General features: G+C 40.5%; 1 protein-coding gene and 1 long non-coding RNA gene across 4 annotated transcripts in view; one reads left to right on the top strand and one right to left on the bottom strand.

The window, feature by feature from the left end:
- Window positions 1–397: 397 nt before the first annotated feature.
- Window positions 398–22,126, bottom strand: part of LOC135091868 (angiotensin-converting enzyme-like) — a 44,671-nt gene continuing 22,942 nt past the window's right edge. For 2 of the 3 annotated variants that reach the window (XM_063989908.1, XM_063989909.1), the window contains exons 2-14: window positions 9,448–9,602; window positions 8,665–8,826; window positions 7,932–8,028; window positions 7,337–7,480; window positions 6,809–6,948; window positions 6,148–6,300; window positions 5,390–5,559; window positions 4,872–4,996; window positions 3,890–4,133; window positions 3,371–3,469; window positions 2,733–2,873; window positions 2,111–2,283; window positions 398–1,646 (exon numbers count right to left, since the gene is read on the bottom strand). In XM_063989908.1, coding sequence (XP_063845978.1) covers window positions 1,603–1,646; window positions 2,111–2,283; window positions 2,733–2,873; window positions 3,371–3,469; window positions 3,890–4,133; window positions 4,872–4,996; window positions 5,390–5,559; window positions 6,148–6,300; window positions 6,809–6,948; window positions 7,337–7,480; window positions 7,932–8,028; window positions 8,665–8,697 — 1,563 coding nt within the window. In that variant the 5' untranslated portion in view covers window positions 8,698–8,826; window positions 9,448–9,602 and the 3' untranslated portion in view covers window positions 398–1,602. Of the gene's footprint in view, window positions 1,647–2,110; window positions 2,284–2,732; window positions 2,874–3,370; window positions 3,470–3,889; window positions 4,134–4,871; window positions 4,997–5,389; window positions 5,560–6,147; window positions 6,301–6,808; window positions 6,949–7,336; window positions 7,481–7,931; window positions 8,029–8,664; window positions 8,827–9,447; window positions 9,603–11,490; window positions 11,648–22,126 lie in introns of those variants that run through there. The other variant, XM_063989911.1, reaches the window with a different exon arrangement.
- LOC135091873 (uncharacterized) lies at window positions 17,324–22,045 on the top strand. Its single transcript, XR_010262666.1, has 3 exons — window positions 17,324–17,605; window positions 20,082–20,205; window positions 20,937–22,045. It is a non-coding gene; the product is annotated as an uncharacterized LOC135091873 (long non-coding RNA).

Raw genomic sequence — 22,126 nt, 5'->3', positions numbered from 1 at the left:
AGCGTGTTGGTCTCTGTAAGAAGGCTGGGCAAGTCTGCACACACGGTGGTAACTCAGGCGGGTGGAATCTTGAGTCAGTTGGCCGCTAAACATCTTACCCCCTTCGTCATTCTCTCGCCTTCTGACGTCACAACTACCTGGTTACAATTAGGGCTGTGCTCTGAAACGCTTCGCTCTCTCACCACGATTCAAAGGCCACAGACATGATTTGCTACGCTCTCAGGGGTGTTTCTTCACGTCATGATGTAGAAATCTTGTTAATATGTCACCGGAACCATAAAAACACCCTTAAAAATACGAGCCACTTCAACTTACAGACTTTCGGATGTAGTGGAGGTGCAGGGCGGAAGTGTTCACGACGCTACCACTGTCAAAGCGTTATATTAAAGACTAATGGTTTTATTTATTTATTTATTTATTTATTTATTCAGTGTGTAAACCTGAAGTGAACACCATCCATATAATTAATTATCAACTGCTGCTTACACAAAATATTAATAACTGGTAAGTTTCAAGACAATTATACCATTCTTTATAAAGACAGGCATCTCAGCGGGTCTTTTTTTCATTGCTTTTTACTGTCCTATGCCAGTGTTCCTCTCACATACAACATAAAGAGTATAAAAGAAAAACATTTATTTCTTGTTTCGGCTAAATGTGTAAATACACGACATTAGACAAACTTCCTTTTCTGAGAGAGTGGCCAGGAATTGTACACATTTTAACACCTTAAGTGATTCATATAAAGGCTATTTCTGGAGGGTATTACCTACTGTACTGCTCTCAGGACCCGAAACATTACAAATAGTGTATTTTACTAATGTATTATATCATCTCTCTACAGAAATGTGAAGTGTTCAATACATGACGCTTAACTTGAGAAAATAAACAGGTAACAGTGCTGAGATGACCTATGGATGAAAGGACACACACACACACACACACACACACACACACACACACACACACACACACACACACACACACACACACACACCTTTAGGATTAATGTCAAGTATTTCCCCACCCCCAATGTACATTTTCAGTTTGTTGACTGCCTAAAGAATAAACCGTTTATTATTATTAATTATTATTATTACACACACACAGACTGACTGACGGAGCTGTGTGTGAAAGGAGCATTCATAGTTTTAAAGATAACTATGACAAATTAACTTTAAAAAACGGTACTTTACGAGCTTGACTTAATCCTGTAAACATTAACAGATACACAAATGCATTGATAGATATAAGTCTACTTACTTCACCAGTACTTGAGAGAGAGAGAGAGAGAGAGAGAGAGAGAGAGAGAGAGACCTACCTTCATAGCGTAATGCAAGACCACCAATGACTTTACACTCCTACACACACCTGGTAGAGTCACGGGTCACTAAAGGCATTTGGGGCAGGGACTGGGTCAGCTGTGGGGCAGTGGTGGGGTAGGGATGGGGCAGGGGGAGACTCCAGCACCACACCAGGAGGCAAGGCAGGGCAGGGGACGGTCAGGGAGGGCCAGGGAGGGTCAAGTGGGGTAGGTGAAGGGCTGTGGCAAGATGAACACCACCGAGCAAGGGAAGGGAAAGTTTGCCTGAAGGTTGGAGGTCAGTGAAGAGCCCCCAGTGAGTCTTGCCTGCAGTATTCTCCATCTGTGAGGAAGAGATCGAAATGTACGTGAGAGGAATGTAAAGATGAGATGGTATATGAGGTAATGGGAGGTAAGAGTTAAAAGATTGATAAACACTCGTTGAAATAATGATTAAATATAAGTTCATCTGAGAGGAAGAGATTGGAAACTGACGTACGAAGGAGAGAAATGTACCAGAGATGCAGTGAGATAGGAGTTAGAAATGATAAATAATAATGATGAAATATGTATGATTAAAAATGCATTGTGATTGGAACAAACTAGAGAAGAGAAATGTAAAGAAATGAAGGAGCACAATAAGATAAACAAAAATAAATAAATACTGATGAAGTTAAGAATAAGAAATAGTATGCAAATATATAAAAACTAATGAATAAATGGGAACAGAGACGAAAATATTCAAACGATAAACTTCAAAACACTTAGATGAAATACTTAATAAAAAAAAAAAACACCACATATTACCAGACTGCCAACCAATGTGTTCGTCATGCATCTTGTTGTCTGCGGCCAGCCACTCCTCCAAAGGCTTGAAGTATTCCCTCATAGCAGAAGCATCCAGCCTTCCTTCAGTCTCCCCCGTCAGGACTCCCAGTGCTTCCTCCCAGGGTCTCGAACGCCCAAGTTTCAACATATTCCTTAGGCGGTGAAGTTTGAGGGTTAATGAAGGATATCTTGGCTTTGTTTTGTATCTATGTGTGTGTGTGTGTGTGTGTGTGTGTGTGTGTGATTGTGATTATTACACAAGTTTGTTTTGGTTCTGTTTTATCTCTGTGCATCTAGTCTTAAGCACACAAGATTCACTAAGTCACTAAGTCCCTCTCTATGCTCTTATGTTCTACCTACAACATATTAAAAGATATTCCAACTCTCCCATCTTATTATTCGTGCTGTTGTGTTTGTTTATAAGGAGATACTTAAGTCACCCTTCACTCCCTATCATGTTCATCTACAGTTTTCTCTAATAATCACATTTCATTCTCTTGTCTTCCCTCTATAGTCTGTCAGCTGCAGCGTTATGGTTACTGATGCTGCGTAATCTTGACAGAGCAGGATGTAACCTAACCTTTGCTAACCATATACTCACTTAAGAGTGTTTCCCGCCTCGTAGGACTGATAGAAGTCACACTTATGAAGGGGCTGGCTAGGGTCGAGAGGGTCGTACTGTCCTGCCTTCATGCACAGAGCCTTGTAGAACTGAAACTGCAGCACTGTTGACACGTAGTACCTGACAATGCATGAGAATGTAAGAAAATGAGGGTAGCAGCAAGAAGCCATCAGGCCTACACGTGGCAGTCACTTGATGAAATATACCTACGTTCTCCCACAATCCCCCTCATCTCTGACTCTTGAAAATAATCCAAATGAGAGGAAAAACATTTAAGAATAAGGGTCTTAATGTCGGATTCCACCAGTGGTCACAAAAAGGTTAGCAGAAATGTACATTCGTTGATACAAATTCACACACACTGACGTTCCTATGGGCCATATTCTGAAACCTTCTGCGCCGCCCCTCCACTTCATTCAAAAGGCTCTAGTTGAAGTTCCACGGGTTTTTAAGGGTGTTTTTACAGTCCCAGTGACAGATTAATAAGATTTCTACACTATTAACACGAGAAACACTCTTGAGAACCCGGCTATTCATCTCTGTGGCCTTTGAAAATAGTCGTGGTGAGACAGCGAAGCGTTTCATAATCCTGGTCAATAACTCACAGCAGGACTCACCTTATGTACTCCACGTCAGCGACCACGTGGTACTTGGCGGCGGGATCAAAGTCCTTCTCCGTCCTGACCACTGGCGGCTTGAGGCCCTGGAGCTGGAACCTGGAAACGACGCCACGGAGGAGTGAGGATAAACACGTACAGTAGCTTAAAGAAAACGTGGTATTCTACAAAACAGACCAAATCAGAAAGTACCACCAGGATATGCTAGATTTTCTCCATCAAAAATAATAAAATGTTGGGATGAGGTAGCTTCCTTTTAACAGCAGTAATATTTATCAATACCATATGGGTTTCTGACGTTACTTAGCCTCAAACACATCAGAAATTAACAACAAACACGATTTCTCCAATAATTAAACAACTTGAGGAGAAACAAACACATTTCTGGCACTGACTTGCATCTGGAATCTCAACTTATGGAATAGCAAAAACCTTTTAGTATTAACCTGCATCTGAAAATCCTTATTTCATTCCTGTTACTACTTCAAATTTGGCACTACGTAATCTGGGACTCCTTACCTCAATTCCCACCAGGCACAGTTCCACGCATACTCCGGGACCTGGCCACTGAACACCTCCCAGCGCCACAGATCCAACACGTAGGCGAAGTGCAGGAGAGGAACCCAGCGCAGCGCCACTCTTAGGAGGTAGTTCATCTCCACCTCAGGGTCATCATCTACCTCCTTCAAAAGACCCACCTTCTGTAAGTGCCGCGGAGTGCCCACGCTCATGATTATTGTGTCTCCCAGTGCCTCGTGGAAACCTGTTGGAGGAAGGGTTATGTTAAATTGGTTTTATGTACGGGGAGCACTCGTGAAGGACAGCAAAAAAGGCAAGCAAATAAAAGAAAAGAAAAAAATTGACTCATTGAGGTGCAAGTCCCAGATTAAAGGGAAATTTTAAAGGGTTATTTTCTCGAATGTTTCAGCGTTTCATCTTTGTTATATTTGCAGGTTGTGGTGTAAATTATTATTTTTTTTTTTTGTGTATTTCCAAGAGTATTTTTGTGATTCAGGTGATATTTCAAGAAGAATTTTGCTTCTTTCAAGTGTTTTTGTGATTTTAATAATAGTTTAACACGAAATCTGCATTTTCAAGTATTCTCATGATTTTACTAACAGTTTAACAAGAATTCTGCATCTTTAACGGAAGAAAAAATCATTATGAACTCAATATTACATTTGTGTGTCCTTAGAATATATTTACAGACTGTAGCGTAAGTTACTGTTGTTTTCATGAGTGTTTTTGCGACCATAGTAATAATTTAACAAGAATTCTACAATTTTAATAACAAATGTAGATGTAGATGTTCCTCAATTACACGTCTAAGGATAAGAACATAAGAACATAAGAAATAAGGGAAGCAGCAAGAAGCGACCAGGCTTACACGTGGTATGAAATATACCTACCTATTTCCACCTATCATCCCCATCCATAAACCCGTCTAATCTTCTTTTAAAGCTCCCTAATGTCCTAACACTAACAATATTGCAATCCTCACCCTGGTTGGCGCCCTTGCGAAACACGAGGGGCAGGTGTCGATACTGCAGGTAGTAGTGGATGTGGCCCAGCTCGTGGTGGATGAAGAGGAGGTCCTTCATGTCAACCTTAGCGCACATCTTCACTCTGGAATAAATAAGACTCATGATGCGCAATACACTACCCTTGCCACAAAATCTTCACTTCGCAACACTCCAACATTCGCTATGTACAGTGAATCACCTTGTCATTTTATACTTTCACTCTGCAATAACCTCGTTTCAGTTACCTTCACTTCGTTCTCCTTTCTAAGCATAAAGAAAAGGAAGTAACAGTTTCTGGGAGTGGAAGTGCATGTATCTTCTTTCTCCAGTAATTTTTGTAACCTAAACCCAGTCTCTGATATAAAGGTCTTCTCTAGCTTCTCTCTTTCTCTCTCTCTCTTAAGTCTTGTCCTGTCTTAATCTTTACCAACGTCACTGTATTTCTCCTCCTGTCTTATCTTTCTCCTGCGCTCTCCCTCAGGTGTTGCAGTCTTACCTGTAGTCTTTGCCGTTGCAGAAGTCCCAGGCGGAGGCTTGGCACAGCACCTTCCTGTCTGAGGGGCGGACGAAGAGGGAGTTTCGCCAGAAGGAGGCAGGAAGGCGAGTCATGTTCAGTGAGACGAAGAAATCATCCGCCAACTCAAACATTTTCCTCACCGTGTATCCCTGAGATAGTTTGGTAAGTATTAACCGCCTGACTGCCACCTGGTCCACCTTTCTCTAATTACCAATCACTCTGAGACATCTTTACTTGCTCTACAGCCACATTCAATCTCTGAACTGGGAAGAAATTGTATAATGTGTTCTTTTTTCATGGCTAACTTTCGTGTAAATGCTTGTAAAGACTTGTAGTGCTTCTGATGCTGTTAATTATTTCGTGTCACGGTGATAGGATTAAAAAGGAGATAGGAAGGAAGTGGTTCTCAAATAAAGTGGCAGATGAATGGAATAGACTCATTAGTAACCAGATTGTTAGTGCCGAGTCACTTTAAAAGACAATTAGACACATTTATGGGAAAGAATGATAGGTGGAAATAAGATTCATACAGGGACTGCTATGTGTAGGCATGATGGCTTCGTGCAGCTTCCATTATGTTCTCATGTTCTTTTGCCTCTAAGTTTCAGAATCGGTAGAGGTAGTACAGACAGAGCAGCCTTGTCAGACCCAGTAAGGCTATCAATGTAAGTCTTCCCTACGTACTCCTTCACGTACAAAGAACAACATAAAGAAGATAGTTTAACTCTCAGCCTCACCTGTGCCTTCATCTCCTGCGTGACATCCAGTGAAGCCTTGAGTGGATAGGGCTTCACCAAGGGGTAGATGTCCTCCCACCGCTGCCCCCACATGGACCCCAGCAGGTGGGCAGGTATGGGCCCCTTCCTGCTGATGTGTGTCTCCCCATATTGCTAAAGGAGAGATTTTTTTTTATTTATCCATTTTTAGGTAACATGGACGCTGACTTACAACAAAATGAGTGAAAAAAGGCCTGTTGAGGTGTTAGTCCCTAAATTACGAAGATTACACAGGTATATAATAGAGTTACTGACGTTAGTAAATGTCTATGGGAAATTACATTGGGTTACATAGGAATAGATACTGAAACTGTTGGTTTACGGAGTATCTAGTGGAGAGATTCACGATTCTACTTGGCCACAAAAAAACTAAAATTTCAGAAACATAAATTACTTTTCTGTTCAATTTGGTTCATTTCACTTTCCCACACATTGAAAAGTAAGATTTCACTCGTGTAAACTGATTTTGTGCTTAATTTACTTCATTCCACCTTCCTATGACTCAAAAATTACGACACCACGACTAAACCACACATTCAAATCCCAACTGTGTAAACTGAGTCACCGGTAGAATCAGTGCACGTTTTCTACTCCCTCACACACCACACAGGGTTCACCTCACCTCCCGCAGCTTCCTCCTGACGTAGGCGTGCAGCTGCTGGTACAGGGGCGCTAGCTGCTGGAAGATTTCACTGAGGACAGATGTAAAGTTGCCGTTGCTGTTATACTTCGCCTGCCACTGTTCAGCCCGACTGCCAAAACCTGGAGATTGTATTTAGTTTTAGAATATTCAAATGTATTTCTTCTTCTTCTTCTTCTTCTTCTTCTTCTTTCGCTGTTTTCCTAAAGTGAGGGGTTGGTAGCATGTACACGTCTCCTCCAGTTGTCTCTATCTCTTGTTTCTTCCTCTGTGACTCCCGTTTTTTGTAATTCTAATGCAGTCCCATCTCTCCACCTCACTCTCTGTCTTCCCTTTTATCTTCCCTCAGCTGGTTTTCTCCATGTTCCTCAATACTCAAATCCAATCATCTTATTTTTGCTAACATTTCTTGCTACTTTTGCTATTTATGTTCTGATGACTTGATAAGAACCATAACCTAATTTATATTCCTTATGATTTATCTGTTCTATCTACCACAAGTCGACCCACCATTCAGTTCTGCCGCCTTGTTAGCGAGGGTCACCAGCTGGCTGAAATACGGCCGCATCTTCCTGCCTGTGTTGTCCCGCCACGCACGCCACACGTGGGCCAGCTCCTGGTAGTCCCGGCTTGACTTCATCATTTTGCTCAGGTCTGTGGAGGAAGGGACAGGGAAGAACAATACCCAGATGTAGTGAAAGCTTTGTGGGTCTTTTTTTCACTTATCCCTGTGGAAGTAACAGAGGAGAGCTGGTAGTGAACGCTTGGTGGAAATTCTACTGAGGAAGGTACAGGGAAGAGTAATATTCAAATCAAGGTATTCTGTAATTTTGCTTGATTCTTCTGACCTTTCTTCTGAGACTGGCACCTCAGTGGGCCTTCTTTTATTGGTACAAATGTTATTACCATATCAGCGAAAAATGTCAAGAAAGAAAAAGGAACAAATTAAAAACACACAAAAAAAAAAAGAAAAAGAAAAAAAATTAGTAATAATTTAGTAATAGTAATTAGTCACAATTTCCCTTACGCAACTGAAAACAATCTATCTAATATGTTAATGTTTTCCTGACAGCAAAACACACACCTGCAAGGCTTCGTTACACACCTGTGCTGAGGGTTTGGTCACACCTGGCGGGCTGGTTAAAGTCACACACCCTGGCACTGGTGTACACTTGAAGCATCTCGGACTTAAGACGCGTATACTGGCAAAAAAGTGGCGTGTGAGTGCTGGTGATGATGCTGATGATGATGGTGATGACTAGAGGCAATAAAGCCGTATGTGAGTGGTGGTGAGAATAGTGGCGATGATGACATGAAAATAACAACAATAACTGCAATACCACCACCACTACTACTACTATTACTACTAGTCTTCCTCCTCCTCCTCCTCCTCCTCCTCCTCTTCCTCCTCTATCACCCAACGCAAAAACACAAGCCGGCTCAGGTCAGGCCACACCACTGATGACCAAAAGAGGGAAACACGGGGAAATAAAGAAAGGAAAGGAAAAAAGAAGAGACAGAACCAGTAGGAGAGAAATTTAAACCTGGGAGAAGAATGATGTAAAAGTGAGAGCTGGAAGGCAGAGAGAAAGAGACGAGAGGGAGGAGGAGGAGGAGGAGGAGGAGGAGGAGGAGGAGGAGGAGGAGAAAGAGGTACATATAACTGGAACATACACAAAAAAAAAGAAAAGAAAGAAAAAGAAAAGAGAAAAACTGGAAAAAAAAAAAGAGGAGCAGGAGGAAGAGGAGGAAGAGGCTATACATGTAACTGGAGCACACACACACACACACACACACACAGCTGGCTAGACACACGGGAAAAACCACCACAACCTAACCTCCTCCAGTTCAGCCCCGGGTAGCGCAGCCATGCCAAGAGAGAACAGAAAACGGAGCTGTCGCCTCTGGTCATCCGGCAGCAGAGGGGCGAGAGAGGCAAAGGTTCTCGATGCATTCCCTGTCTCCTGCCGCCAAACCGCGAAGTCCAGTAGCGCCTCATTCTGGGAGGGGAAAGAGGGAGTGATCATGCATGAGTCCCCTGGTTGAAATGCACAGTTACGTAGCTGAGGGGGGTTAAAGTTGATTATATTAGATGGTAGTCAAATTCAGAAACACTTCCACGCCTCACGCCGACGACATCCAAAAGGCTCTACTTGAAGCTACACGGATTTTTAGAGTGCTTTTATGATTCTAGTGAGAGATTAACAATATTTCTACATAACTAACTGGAGAAACGAAGTTGAGGTCCCGGCTAATCATCTCTGTGGCCTTTGAAAATAGTCGTGGTGAGAGAGAGCGAAGGGTTTCTCAATACGGACTATACTCAGAAATGAAAGAAGTCTCAAGATTCTCAGAAGTGGAGATATGCACTTTAATAGCTGGTGGACGTGTTCTTGAGGTTTATAGAAATTAGAGTGTGTAAATGAAAGTGTTATATATTTTCACGTGTAGATAAATAGATTAGTGGTTAGTGGATGTGTGTTAGAGTATATTTATAAGAGTTAGGTGTGTATGATTGCTGGTGGAAGAGTGTGCAGTTAAAAAGGACAGATAGACGCAGAAAATAGAGAATGATAACACACACTCTCTCTCTCTCTCTCTCTCTCTCTCTCTCTCTCTACCTGTGCCTTCCTCGTCTCCTCAGTCACGTTGGTCTGGTATTCCCACTGCGCCGAGAGAGAAGCGGTGCACCAGTTCGAACCCCTTTCATTCACATCCTCCAGAAAGCTTTTGACAATGATTGGCAGTCTGACGCGCGGCACTTGTACTACCGCACCTGTGAAAGAATAGTAGTAGTAGTGGTGGTGGTGGTGGTGGTGATGGTGATGGTGGTAGTTGTATTGATGAAGGACGAACAACGAAAGAGAGGAGAAAAAAAAATGAGTAGGAGGAAGATGATTAAAATATGTCTTTATAAAAATATTTCGTCATAATTTACTTCAGTTTACTATGAATTATAAAGCAATCAATAAAATTTCATCACTATTCATCAACAATTTGAATGTATCTATCAATTATATACATGAAATAAAAAAAAATACTAAAAGATTATGACAAAAGATAAACACATTCTACAAAATTCTCTCTCTCTCTCTCTCTCTCTCTCTCTCTCTCTCTCTCTCTCTCTCTCTCTCTCTCTCTCTCTCTCTCTCTCTCTCTCTCTCTCAACTTTCCAAACCCTTTCTTTCATTCCTCTTCCATAAGTAACACCTCTTCTGTTTCCTCTCCCTCTCCCTCTCTCTCTCTCTCTCTCTCTCTCTCTCTCTCTCTCTCTCTCTCTCTCTCTCCATGCCTCCTAACGTGAATGTGGGTGGGGGCGTGGGCGGGAATCAACTAGGGCGACGCCTGAGACAAACCGGTTAATGTGAGACCAGTGGCAAGATTCTCAGCCTAATTATATCAAGGTGCCAATAATACCTTTATCACATTAACCGGAGCAATAAAGGTACAGTTACCAGCCTGCGGTCTCTCTCTCTCTCTCTCTCTCTCTCTCTCTCTCTCTCTCTCTCTCTCTCTCTCTCTCTCTCTCTCTCTCTCTCTCTCTCAAGTTCAGTCACCCGCAATGAACTTTCTCATAAACACAAAATAACGTCTCATACAGTTATTTATATATAATTTCCTGGATACTGTCAGAGATAGAGGAGGAGGAGGAGGAGGAGGAGGAGGAGGAGGAGGAACAGCAACAAAAAACAATAGCGACAACAACAAAAGCAACAACGTCAGCAAGAAGAAGAAGAAGAAGAAGAAGAAGAAGAAGAAGAAGAAGAAGAAGAAGAAGAAGAAGAAGAAGAAGAAGAAGAAGAAGAAGAAGAAGAAGAAGAAGAAGAAGAAGAAAAAGAAGAAGAAGAAGAAGAAGAAGAAGAAGAAGGAGAAGAAGGAGAAAAAGAAGAAAAAAGAAGAAGAAGAAGAGGAAGTACACTGCAAAGTAATGCAAACCAGTTTTAGAAGACAAATTATATACTTCACAAAAAATAAATGTCATTGCCAATCTTTAAAAACACTGACCTAAAAAACACACAAGTAATTCATATTGTATTTCCATCACTCGTCACGTCAGGATGAAAAAAAAAAAAAAAATAGTAATAATAATAGAACGATGAATAAGAGACTGTCATAAGCAAAAGACAGCATTTTTAAACGAGATGGCGTCTTTTCTAGTAGCTTTTAATCTTTCTGAGGTTTTCCATGGTATTTTTATTCATTTACTTATTTATCTACTGATTTACATTGTGTGTGTGTGTGTGTGTGTGTGTGTGTGTGTGTGTGTGTGTGTGTGTGTGTGATTCCAGTGGTAGTTTAGAAAAGGATCCGACGTCACTTATGAAATCTTCGCAGATCTCTAAACTTTCCTTATGAGAGAGACAGAGAAAAGAAAAACAGCCTTTCAAAATACGGTGACAGTTCGAGACGGAATGTTACAAAAGACAAGACTATCAATACGACTAAGCAAAATGATGTAATAATTAAACATTCTTCCTTGTGACACTGCCTTGATGACCTCACTTAGAAACTCCACTGTTTATGAAAAGGATTGGAAAGTATTGCACGTGTCACAAACCAGTTTTTACACCACAAACCACACACAACACAAACAAGTCCACACAACACACACCCAAACACCACAACACCGTATCTATTCTTCACTCATCACTCACAACACTCACCATCCAGCCCGCCAACAAGCACCACCACCATCACCACCATCAGAGAGCTGCCCACCCTCACTCCAGCCATGCCGCACATCAACTGCCTGCAAACCTGCCTGCTTGCCTCCCTGCCTGCCTGTCTACCTACCATTGCCTCACTGCCAGGGAAGGGGAAAGGGCGACGGGGAGGTGGGAGGGACCATGAAGGTAAGGGAAAGGTAAATTCAAGGTAAATTCTGGGTAGATTCTTACGTTTTTGGGTGTGTTCGTGTTTACTATGGCGAAATTATGCAGGAATCTTATCATTTGTCAGTGAAAGTGCGCGAAAGTTTACAGTTTTACGTGTTTATTGACGCGGTGGAGTTATAAGGAAGCGCAGGAGGAGTAGATGATTGTGATATGTAGAAAACTGTGAGAGATTAAGAATGTTCGAGTGTTTTTGTACAGTATCAAATAGGAAAGAAAATTTTGCCTTGAAATTTGAAGTTGTTTTGTTTTGTTTTTGTGACGGATGACTCAGAACAAGACTGGCGGAGTTATAAGGAAGAGGAAGTTGTGTACGGTAAATGAATGTGATATGTTGAAGGGAGAGAGTAAGAATGTTCGAGCTTTTGTACATTATTAAGTACGAAAGGAATTGTTGTCTTGAAATTTGAGTTTGTTTTGGTTGTGTGACAGATGACTCAGAAAACAGGTATGAAATGTACTGTATATAATTTAAAGTACACTAAACAATAAGAATTTTAAACTTCCCGTATGCTATAATGAAGAATGAGAAAGGCATAATTATTAGGGATTTGCCATATCAGTGTAAGCTTCCATACGAGTTTATCCTAAATAATACCCGTTCTCTTCACAGTAACATAGAAGACGTAAGATGGGGTACATAACTAAATATATAGGACAAGAAACCAGAGGAGCTGTGATATTCTGAGGCATTTCCACGCGTCACTTCCACTACATCGAAAAAGGCTTAGTTGAAATGATTCGAGTTTTTAAGGATATTTTTATAGTTCTGGTGACAGATTAATATTTTTTTTACATTATGAACGGGAGAAACACTCTTGGAAACACGGCTAATTATCTCTGTGGCTTCTGAAAATAGTAGTGGTGAGAGAGCGAACGCTTCAGCATACTGAAGAAAATTACATACATACATACATACATACATACATACATACAAGAAAATTACAAGAAAGGAAGGAGTAATAAACGAAATTAACAATAAACGGATACAGAGAGAGAGAGAGAGAGAGAGAGAGAGAGAGAGAGAGAGAGAGAGAGAGAGAGAGAGAGAAAGGTTATAATGAGTAAAGGGAAAAAAAAGAGATAAAAACAGCAAATATAAAATGAATGAAAATACAAAAAAAAAATAAATAAATAAATAAATAAATAAATAAAAAATAAATAAGATAAAAAATAATAATAAATAAATAAATAATAAATAAATAATTAAACAAATAACACTTGGATGACCTAAACGCAGAAAACACCAAGACACCACAGGGAAGGCCACGCACGCATCCGCACGCACACTCACACACACACTCACTCAGTCCCTCCAATTTTCCCCACTGAGTAACAGCCAACAGATCGGCGGATGCTGAGTCACACCGCTGGGTCTTGCGTTCGCTCCCCGCAGCACCGAACCTTGCGGGAAAACCAAGGCGGCGTATTAGCAATGTATCCTTACTGCACCTCGGAAACTTTGAGCTACACCCCTGGAGGTCTGGCTCTCTCATCACCTCGACGTCGCCGCCATGTTGTGTCTGGACCCCGAGAGATTGTTCTGACTTGTTGTTTTTTTGTGTTCTAGTATGTTGAGTTTAAAATTGTCTCTTTATTTTGCTTCGTGTTTTTATTGTGCTTGGCAACTGACTAAAAGGATACAAGGGATGAGAAGTAGAAAAGGAGACTGAAGCTTTTAAATTGGTGTACTAGAGAGGCGTAGATTAAGAGGGGACTTGACAGAGGTCTTCAAGTGGTGCTGGGGATATGGCAAGGGTGACGCAAGCACGATAAGATTAGTAGTTAGGACAGAATGAAAAATAATGAGTTGAATCATAAAAACTCAGACTTAAGAAAGAGATAGGAAGGAGATCGTTCTCAAATAGAGTTGAAGACGAATGGAGTGGACTCAGTAACCAGGCTTTTGGTGCCGAGTCATTACGAAACTTTAAAGGAAGACTGGAAAAGTATATGAACGGGGATGAGTGGAAATACTTAGATACGTTTTATAAAGGAACTTCCATGTGTAGGCGTGATTTCTTCCTGCACCAACAATTATTTCCTTACGTTCTTATAGGAAAACGTTAAATGTAGGTGTCTCAATCATTCTTCCCTTTCTTTGGTAAATTATGGAACTGCCAGCCTGCTCCTGTGTTACCTCATTCCTATGACTTACGATCTTTCAAGACGGAAGTTTCAAGATACTTATCCATTTTTATTTATTTGTTTATTTTTTCTATCTAACATCTCTATGGGAACTATCATTAAGTGGACTTTTTTTTTTCTCTCTCTCTTATTCAAAATCTTTGTTACCCCCTTGGCCAGTGACTTACATATAAAATACTAAATTAAGTGTGGTGTGTGTGTGTGTGTGTGTGTGTGTGTGTGTGTGTGATGACCAGGCCCCAAAAGGAATATAGCTACATACATACACATCCTGTCACGTAGGCAAGAACACAGACGCATGACAGGAAAGACAGCCGCTTTGTGGAAATATTTCTACATATTAATTAAGATTTTTTGATAAATCTGAGGCAATCTGATGAATATTCATGACTAGTGTGGACTGACGACCTTGTGAGTGCCGTGAAGAAGAGTGCCGCAGAGACCAGTGAAGTCATTGAAGCAAAATTTGAAGGCACCTCATCAACTAAAGTCATATAAAATTGCAGAAAAATAACTAAATAAGATGAGATAAAAATAAATGCTAGTTTTGCGAAAGTGAAAGTTAAAAGCCTCAGTACGTCATTCACTAGTAGTAGTAGTAGTAGTAGTAGTAGTAGTAGTAGAAAAAGAAGAAGAAAAAAGTAGAAGAAGTAGAAGAAGAAGGGCAACAACAACAGCACCACTACCACCACCACCACCACCATCATCAAAAACAACAACAATAACAACAACAACAGCAACAGCGTTAATGTTAAACTGTCATACATGCCAAGAAATAACACATGAAAAGTCCTTGACCTTCTAAACCTGACGAGAGAGAGAGAGAGAGAGAGAGAGAGAGAGAGAGAGAGAGAGAGAGAGAGAGAGAGAGAGAGAGAGAGAGAGAGAGAGAGAGAGAGAGAGAGAGAGAGAGAGATGGTGACTAGGGTTCTTCACTCTCCGATTTCGACATTTCCTGATGCGACGACGAAGAGAAGAGTAAATTTATTTGAAAATCACCGTCTTTGTAACTTCTTGTCTGCGCATGTATCAACTAAATTTCAACTACTACCCTCCTTAACCTTTTCACTACCTGACGCATCTTTCCTTATTACCAATCACTTTTGGGACACCCTTTCTTCTTCTACAGCCTCCTTCTAACATTGTAATGGTCACAAATTGCAACATCTTTCCTTCTTCCAGACGCTAAAGAAAATATACTTTCTTTCGCCTATTCTTACCTAATTACTAACCCTTTTTAGCCATCTTTTCTCCTTCTACAGCCTCCTCCTAACATTGTACTGGTCAGAAATTGCAAAATCTAATCTATTTTTTTCCTTTTCTTTCTAACAGACGCTAAAAAAGACCGCCCACCTCTTTCCCACGTCTTTACCTAATTATTAACCATTCTAAGCCATCTTTTCTCCTTCTACAGCCACCTCCTAACATTGTACTGGTCAGAAATTCCAAAAATCTTATCTAGTTCTTCCCTTTCTTTCTGGTAGACGCTAAAAATGCTACCCTTTTTCAAACCTTTCACTCTTTCCTACATCCTTTCCTATTTCCTAACCATTCTAAGTCATCTTTTTTCCTTCTACAAGTCGTTCTAACATTGTACTGATAAGAAATTGCAAAATATAATCTTTTTTTCCTTTATTTCTTGTAAATGTTCACAAACGTTCCGTACACTGTCCCTAGTGGCGTGAAATGCTGCTGAAGGGAAAGGATTCATAATGGCTTGAGATATACTTACTAAAAAGAATGTTGAGCCTTGTATTCTTAAAACATTGCATTGCTTTATTTATTTCCTACAAACTCTGGTGAAAGATACTGGGAATTTCTTAGACGCCTACATGATTCTAGTGAGAGTTTGACAAGGAATCTTCATCATTAACAGCGAGCGAGCGAGCGGGTGAGAGAGAGAGAGAGAGAGAGAGAGAGAGAGAGAGAGAGAGAGAGAGAGAGAGAGAGAGAGAGAGAGAGAGAGAGAGAGAGAGAGAGAGAGAGAGAGTCTGTCCTTCATCACCCCAGCAACTCAACCAACAAAACGCATAGAGAGAGAGAGAGAGAGAGAGAGAGAGAGAGAGAGAGAGAGAGAGAGAGAGAGAGAGAGAGAGAGAGAGAGAGACGAACAACCTCACAAGTTCATAAGTTCTCACATAACATTTAGCAGAATCGCAGAAATAACGGGAGCACAATTCGCTAGGAAAACCCCAACACACACACACACACACACACACACACACACACACACACACACACAGTCAAGGCCATCACTGACGCCCCGAAGTAAAAACACAAGGGTGCTTATTATCGCAGTATTTGTGTCTGTATTGACGTAGTTGTAACAGAGATGATGAATCAGTGCCGTAACTTACTGTGAGAGAGAGAGAGAGAGAGAGAGAGAGAGAGAGAGAGAGAGAGAGAGAGAGAGAGAGAGAGAGAGAGAGAGAGAGAGAGAGCTGTTTCTAATAACTGTCAGCCATCTACATAGGATGACAGATAAGGAGACGAAACAGGATGAGAGAATGAGATAAAAAAAAAAAAAGAGAGGAGAGAAGAGAAGGGGAGAGGAGAAGAAAGGAGATAAACCGAGAATCGAGAGATGGAACAACAACATCAACAACAACAACAACAACAACAACAACAACAACAACAACAACAACAACAACAACAACAACAACCTGTCTTTATTCATAAGTCAGTTTATCAGTCTATCTTTTCAACTATCCTCTATTTTTTTTTTCCTACTTGTTTTAATCGTGAATCTTTCTTTTTTGTCCGTATCTTCACCTGCCCATCAATTCATCTCTTCATCTATCTCTCAATTCACCTATCTATCTTTTCACTTCTAGACATTAAATAAAAATAAACTTTCCTTCATCTGTTTTAACCTAATTACTAAGCATTCTAAGCCCTTTTTTCTTCTACAGCCTCCTCCTAACACTGTACTGGCCAGAAATTGCAAAACTCTAATCTGATTTACATTATTTCTATTATTTAGTACTCATTTTTCAATCCACTGTATCTATCTTATATATTGTATTATTAATCAGTCAGTCTATCTCTCTATCTATCTATTTATAACTATTAGAGACTGAAACATATTCTATCTAAGTTTTCTAGAGTATCATCTTGTCTGATTATCGCAAAGGCCAACTTTCCTTCTACTACTACTACTACTACTACTAAAACTACTGCTACCACTACAACTACTTAGTCGATGTATCTATCTATCTATTTATTGCTATTAGAAATCAAATCACATCTTTTATTTGTTTCATCCATTACTTTAGGTTATCACGAACACAAACTCCCCTACTACTACTACTACTACTGCTACTACTACTGCAACCACAATTACTCCCTCACTTCCTGTCACATCATTCATCTTCTAATTTTCATTACCAATACTATAATCGTCACAAAAAAACAACCCTATTCCTCCTCCTCCTCCTCCTCCTCCTCCTCCCCTCCTCCTCCTCCTCCTACTACTACTACTACTACTACTACTACTACTACCACCACCTCTCCTTCCTCGCATCTCGTCACAGGATCTATCAACACAATATATGACAGCTAAGCACTGGATCAAAACAAAGAGACGAGACCGCCAGACCGTGATGAACACCAGTACTCCTCAAGCAGAGCAAGGGGACGTTCGCTGGTCACCCTTACTGTAGAGATACTCCGATGGGTCCTGCCACTTGGCGCTTATAAGGGTGTTGTGATTAATTAGCAGTTTCGTTGTCAGTTTCAGGTAGGTGGGTAGTAATTAGTAATTATATTATTTAAATTCAAGTAGAGGGTGTCAAAGAAAGGAAAAAAAAACAAAGAAAAAAGAATAACTAAAGGGTACAAACTAAAAGGGAAACTTACATAAAAAAGAACACATGCACCACGCGATCTCTACAGGAGTGAAAGGAAGGAAGTTACAGGAAGGAGGTTAAAGCCAGTGCAATATCCTTGGTCAACTCATTGTTCGTGGCCAACACCAGACCAGGAAAATTTCTGAAGCTTCTGTCCTACTGCTCATGCTCAGAGTGTCATCTTTTCTTATACTTACTGTCATTATCTTTTTATTTCCTTTCATTCTTTTTTTTTTTTTTTTTTGTATGTGTGTGTGTTCTCTCTCTCTCTCTCTCTCTCTCTCTCTCTCTCTCTCTCTCTCTCTCTCTCTCTCTCTCTCTAGTGTAGTAGTGTTAAAGATAAGTGTTTCATTGTGATACAACAACAACAACAACAACAACAACAGCTACTACAACTACAACAACAACAACAACAACAACAACAACAACAACAACAACAACTACTACTACTACTACTACTACTACTACTACTACTACTACAACTACTAGTACTACAACTACTACTACTATTACTACTAGCCTCGTTAGCACCAAATTATCTTTCTGTTTTTATTTCTTTGTTTTCTTTTTTCCTACAATTAATTCTCATTTTCCTTTTGTTAATACTACTTTTACTATTACTACCATTACAAAAACAACAACAATTAATAGTACTATACCTATCAGTCACTATTGCTACTACTTGATTCACGACTGCTCCACCACCACCACCACCACCAACAACAACAACAATAACAACAACAACAGGAGGAGGAAATGTAGGAATGATAATCTGAAACGTTGCAAGAAACACATAACTTCACTATATTCAAAGGAAGCAGTCACTTTTCACCTCATAGTTAAAATTAGCTATGATAAAACACCCTCCGATCAAATTGTTATAAGAAATACTGGTAGTAGTATTAGTAGTAGTAGTAATAGTAGTAGCCAAGATCTCGAACTATTTATCATATCTTTGGTATTAGCAGCAATGATAATAAAAGTAATAGCAGTAACAACAACAACAACAACAACAACAACAACCACAACAAAACCTCACATCATTCACATCTCTACCATTAGCATCAACATAATCAACAGTTCCATCATCATCATCAGCAGCAGCAGTAGTAATGGCGGCAGCACAAACCAAAACACTAATACATACATACGCATTTTAACCAGCACGCCTTTTTGCGACTATCAGGAATGACCGACATCAGCATCTAACATCAACGCCTCTGCTTACTCCCGACCCCTCTTCCTTGCCTGGCGTCTTTAGCTGGAGGGTGAGGGGCGGGTGGGGGCGGGGAAGACGCTGAGAATACTGAGAATTAATGTTCGTGATTTGAATCGGTTTGTTCTCTCATCACGACTATTTTTCAAAACCACTGAGATGAGCAGCCGGTTCCTCTCCTGTTAGTAATGTAGATATCTTCACAAACTCTTTCTCTTACCGTATTGATTCTAACAGTAAAAGTAGGAGACAGCAATTCTTCTTAGTTAATGAAAACAGGAGATTTACTTCCTCCTAACTGGGAAATCACACCCTAATATACTGAGAAACAAAACCAAAGAGAAACTCCTATTTATCCTAACCAGTAGGAATTTTAACACTAAAACCAACAAAAACAACGAGACTGATCTGATTTCCACTTCCTCCTTACTGGCAAGCCTTAGCCAAAATACGGTCTGTTTTGGCTATTCACCAATCTCTTGCTCAAATCACTATTCGTAACAGCTGCAAGACTAAAAGTAACAGTGTTTTGTGCTAAAAATCATGAAAGTAATCTTATCTCTACCACGCTCTAGCCTATCGCAGCCAGACATACTGAGAAACATGTCCTCCCATTCAAAGTATTGTTAATCATGCCATTTCTCCAACAATTCGTACACTCACAGCGAGATACGATACATTGTGGTTTTATCAAGTGGAGGATTCCTCAAGGATAACACAGTATTGCTGACCTGCTGCTTGCTTCCAGTAATATTTGCTTTGTTTGGCTTCCAGGTTCTACTCTCCCTTATTCATCTATTTATTTTTCGTCTCTGCCCTCTCCTCTGCTTCCTACTTCCATCTCTCGTATCTGATTCTTTTATTTTCCCTACCCAATATTTTTTTTTTCAATTTTTAGTGCATTTCATCTATTCTTCCATCATTTCACCTACACTTTTCGCCTCTCCTGGTTCTTTCTTATGTCTTCTCTCCTTCATACTTCAAAATTTTATTCTACTTGCTTTATTCATCCACCCTTTCTCCCCTCCTTCCATCTTCTAACCTACGTCTTTCCTTTTATCGTACTGTCTTCAGCCTTAACGGAGTACCATTGAGTCCATGTCTACTGCAGCAATATCAAGTTTCTTTTCCTGTCTGTCTCCTCCATACAGCATCACCCTCGGTCGGCCAAAACAACGAGAGCTTTTTTTCATCGTCCGAGAGGAAGTGAACGAACATGGATAAGTCCGAGTATTCAGCGAGTGATGGAGACGAAACCTTTGATCAGTTCATCAGGTAAAGGAAGGAGTGAATAAGTTAGTGTAAATAATTAACAGCATCAAAATTAATGCGTGGTCTTTCAAAGCATTTACAAGAAAGTTAGCGATGAAAAAGAATACATTTTGCACTTTCTTCCCAGTTCAAAGATTAACTATGGCTGTAGAACAAATAAAGGTGTCTCAGAGTGATTGGTAATTAGGGAAAGGTGTACCAAGTTGCAGTCAAAGGGTTAATTGCAAGAAGCCAAGCCATCAGGCCTACACGTGGCAGTCCCTGTATAAAACATTTCTATTTATATCCACCTATTATCTTTATCCATAAACTTCCCTTCTTTTTAAGCTCCCTGTTGCCTCACTTGACATCCTGATTACTAAGTCTATTCCAGTTACCCTCACTACACTTGGGGGACCATTTCCTTCCTATCTATTTTCTTTAATGTAAATTCATAAACCTAAATCCTATTGCATCTTGTCTTTATCCTGATTACCAGTGCTAATGACTGTCAACATTGTTATATCCTCCATCTGATCCCCTCCTAATCTACGCTTTTCTAATGGATGTAAATATACGATGAGGATGGTAAGTGGACATAGGTGTGTTTTATGCAGGGACTGCCACGTCTAGGTTTGGTGGCTTCCTGCAGCTTTCATACGTAAGATTCACAAGTCTCTCTCTCTCTCTCTCTCTCTCTCTCTCTCTCTCTCTCTCTCTCTCTCTCTCTCTCTCTCTCTCAGCCTCTCTCTCAGGTTCTGCGTGAATGCCTCATCTTTGGACAGACACAGTTCCTCTTCTGACCCAGACCAGGAACAGACTGCGTCACTCAACGATGATATAATTACTCTCTTCTACCACACTGGGCACCACGAGGCATCCGCCGTCCCGCACCACACCCAAGAGGAGGAGGAGGAGGAGGAGGAGGAGGAGGAGGAGGAGGAGGAGGAGGAGGACGAGAGGGAGGAGGAGGAGGAGGAGGAGGAGGAGGAGGAGGAGGAGGAGGAGGAGGAGGAGGAGGAGAAGGGACGTGCTTAAGAAAACAGGAAAAGAAGGGCAGTGTGTGTGTGTGTGTATGTGTGTGTGTGTGTGTGTGTGTGTGTACTATCAATTTTTTTTTTAATGCATTTTCTATACCCGATTAGATTTTCCCCTATGGTACAGCTAACCCTTTACTTGCATACCTGACACGTGACCTGAGTGAATGCCGAGGTGTAAATGGAGAAGCTAGCAATGTCACGTCTTGTCATAGCTTTGTAATCACCGTGTCCTTTCTGTATCTTCCTTATCACTCCCAGAAGCATCATAGGTTCGCTATCTTATCACCAGTTTGGTTTATTAATTATCATTAGCGTAATCAAAGTGTTGTTCAGTGTGTTCAGAATGGTCAGGCGTGTAAAGGATAAGCAGCAGCAGTTCCGTTGTCCCATACAGCCATATTCTGAAATGCTTCATCCTGCTCTACTTTCGAAAGAGTCTAGTTAAAGTAATGTTTTTTTTTTTTTTTTTTTTTTTTTTTAGTTTTTATCTATTTTATTTTTATTTATTTATTTTTTTCACGGTTCTAAAGAGAGGTTAACAAGATGTCTACATTATTAACACGGGAAGCAAGTCATTTAAGTGGCCTTCGATAATAGTCATGATGGGAGCAAAGCTTTTCTAAATACTGACCAGTTTGTGAGATAAAGCTACGCTCTCCAATTTCCTTCTTTAATTTCTTTGTCTCCCATCTTTTATTTTTTTTATCCCCAAGTTGTTTCCCCTGACATCATGCTTCTTCACTTTCCTTCCCAGTGTGCGCGCGTTGAGGCGCGTAGGTGCCTTGCCGTGCACTTATCCTTCATTCATTCACCCGAGACAAAATCTGACATTCACAAGTTATAGTAATAAACTGTATAAGTAAACGTCTAACATTCTTTCAGTGCACGTCCTTTTCTTACTCGGT

Source organism: Scylla paramamosain, chromosome 38, assembly GCF_035594125.1.
Source record: "Scylla paramamosain isolate STU-SP2022 chromosome 38, ASM3559412v1, whole genome shotgun sequence".
NCBI classification, from domain to species: Eukaryota; Metazoa; Arthropoda; class Malacostraca; order Decapoda; family Portunidae; genus Scylla; species Scylla paramamosain.
The sequence above is the reverse complement of the archived record's forward strand: the minus strand, read 5'-3'. Positions and strand labels throughout refer to the sequence as shown.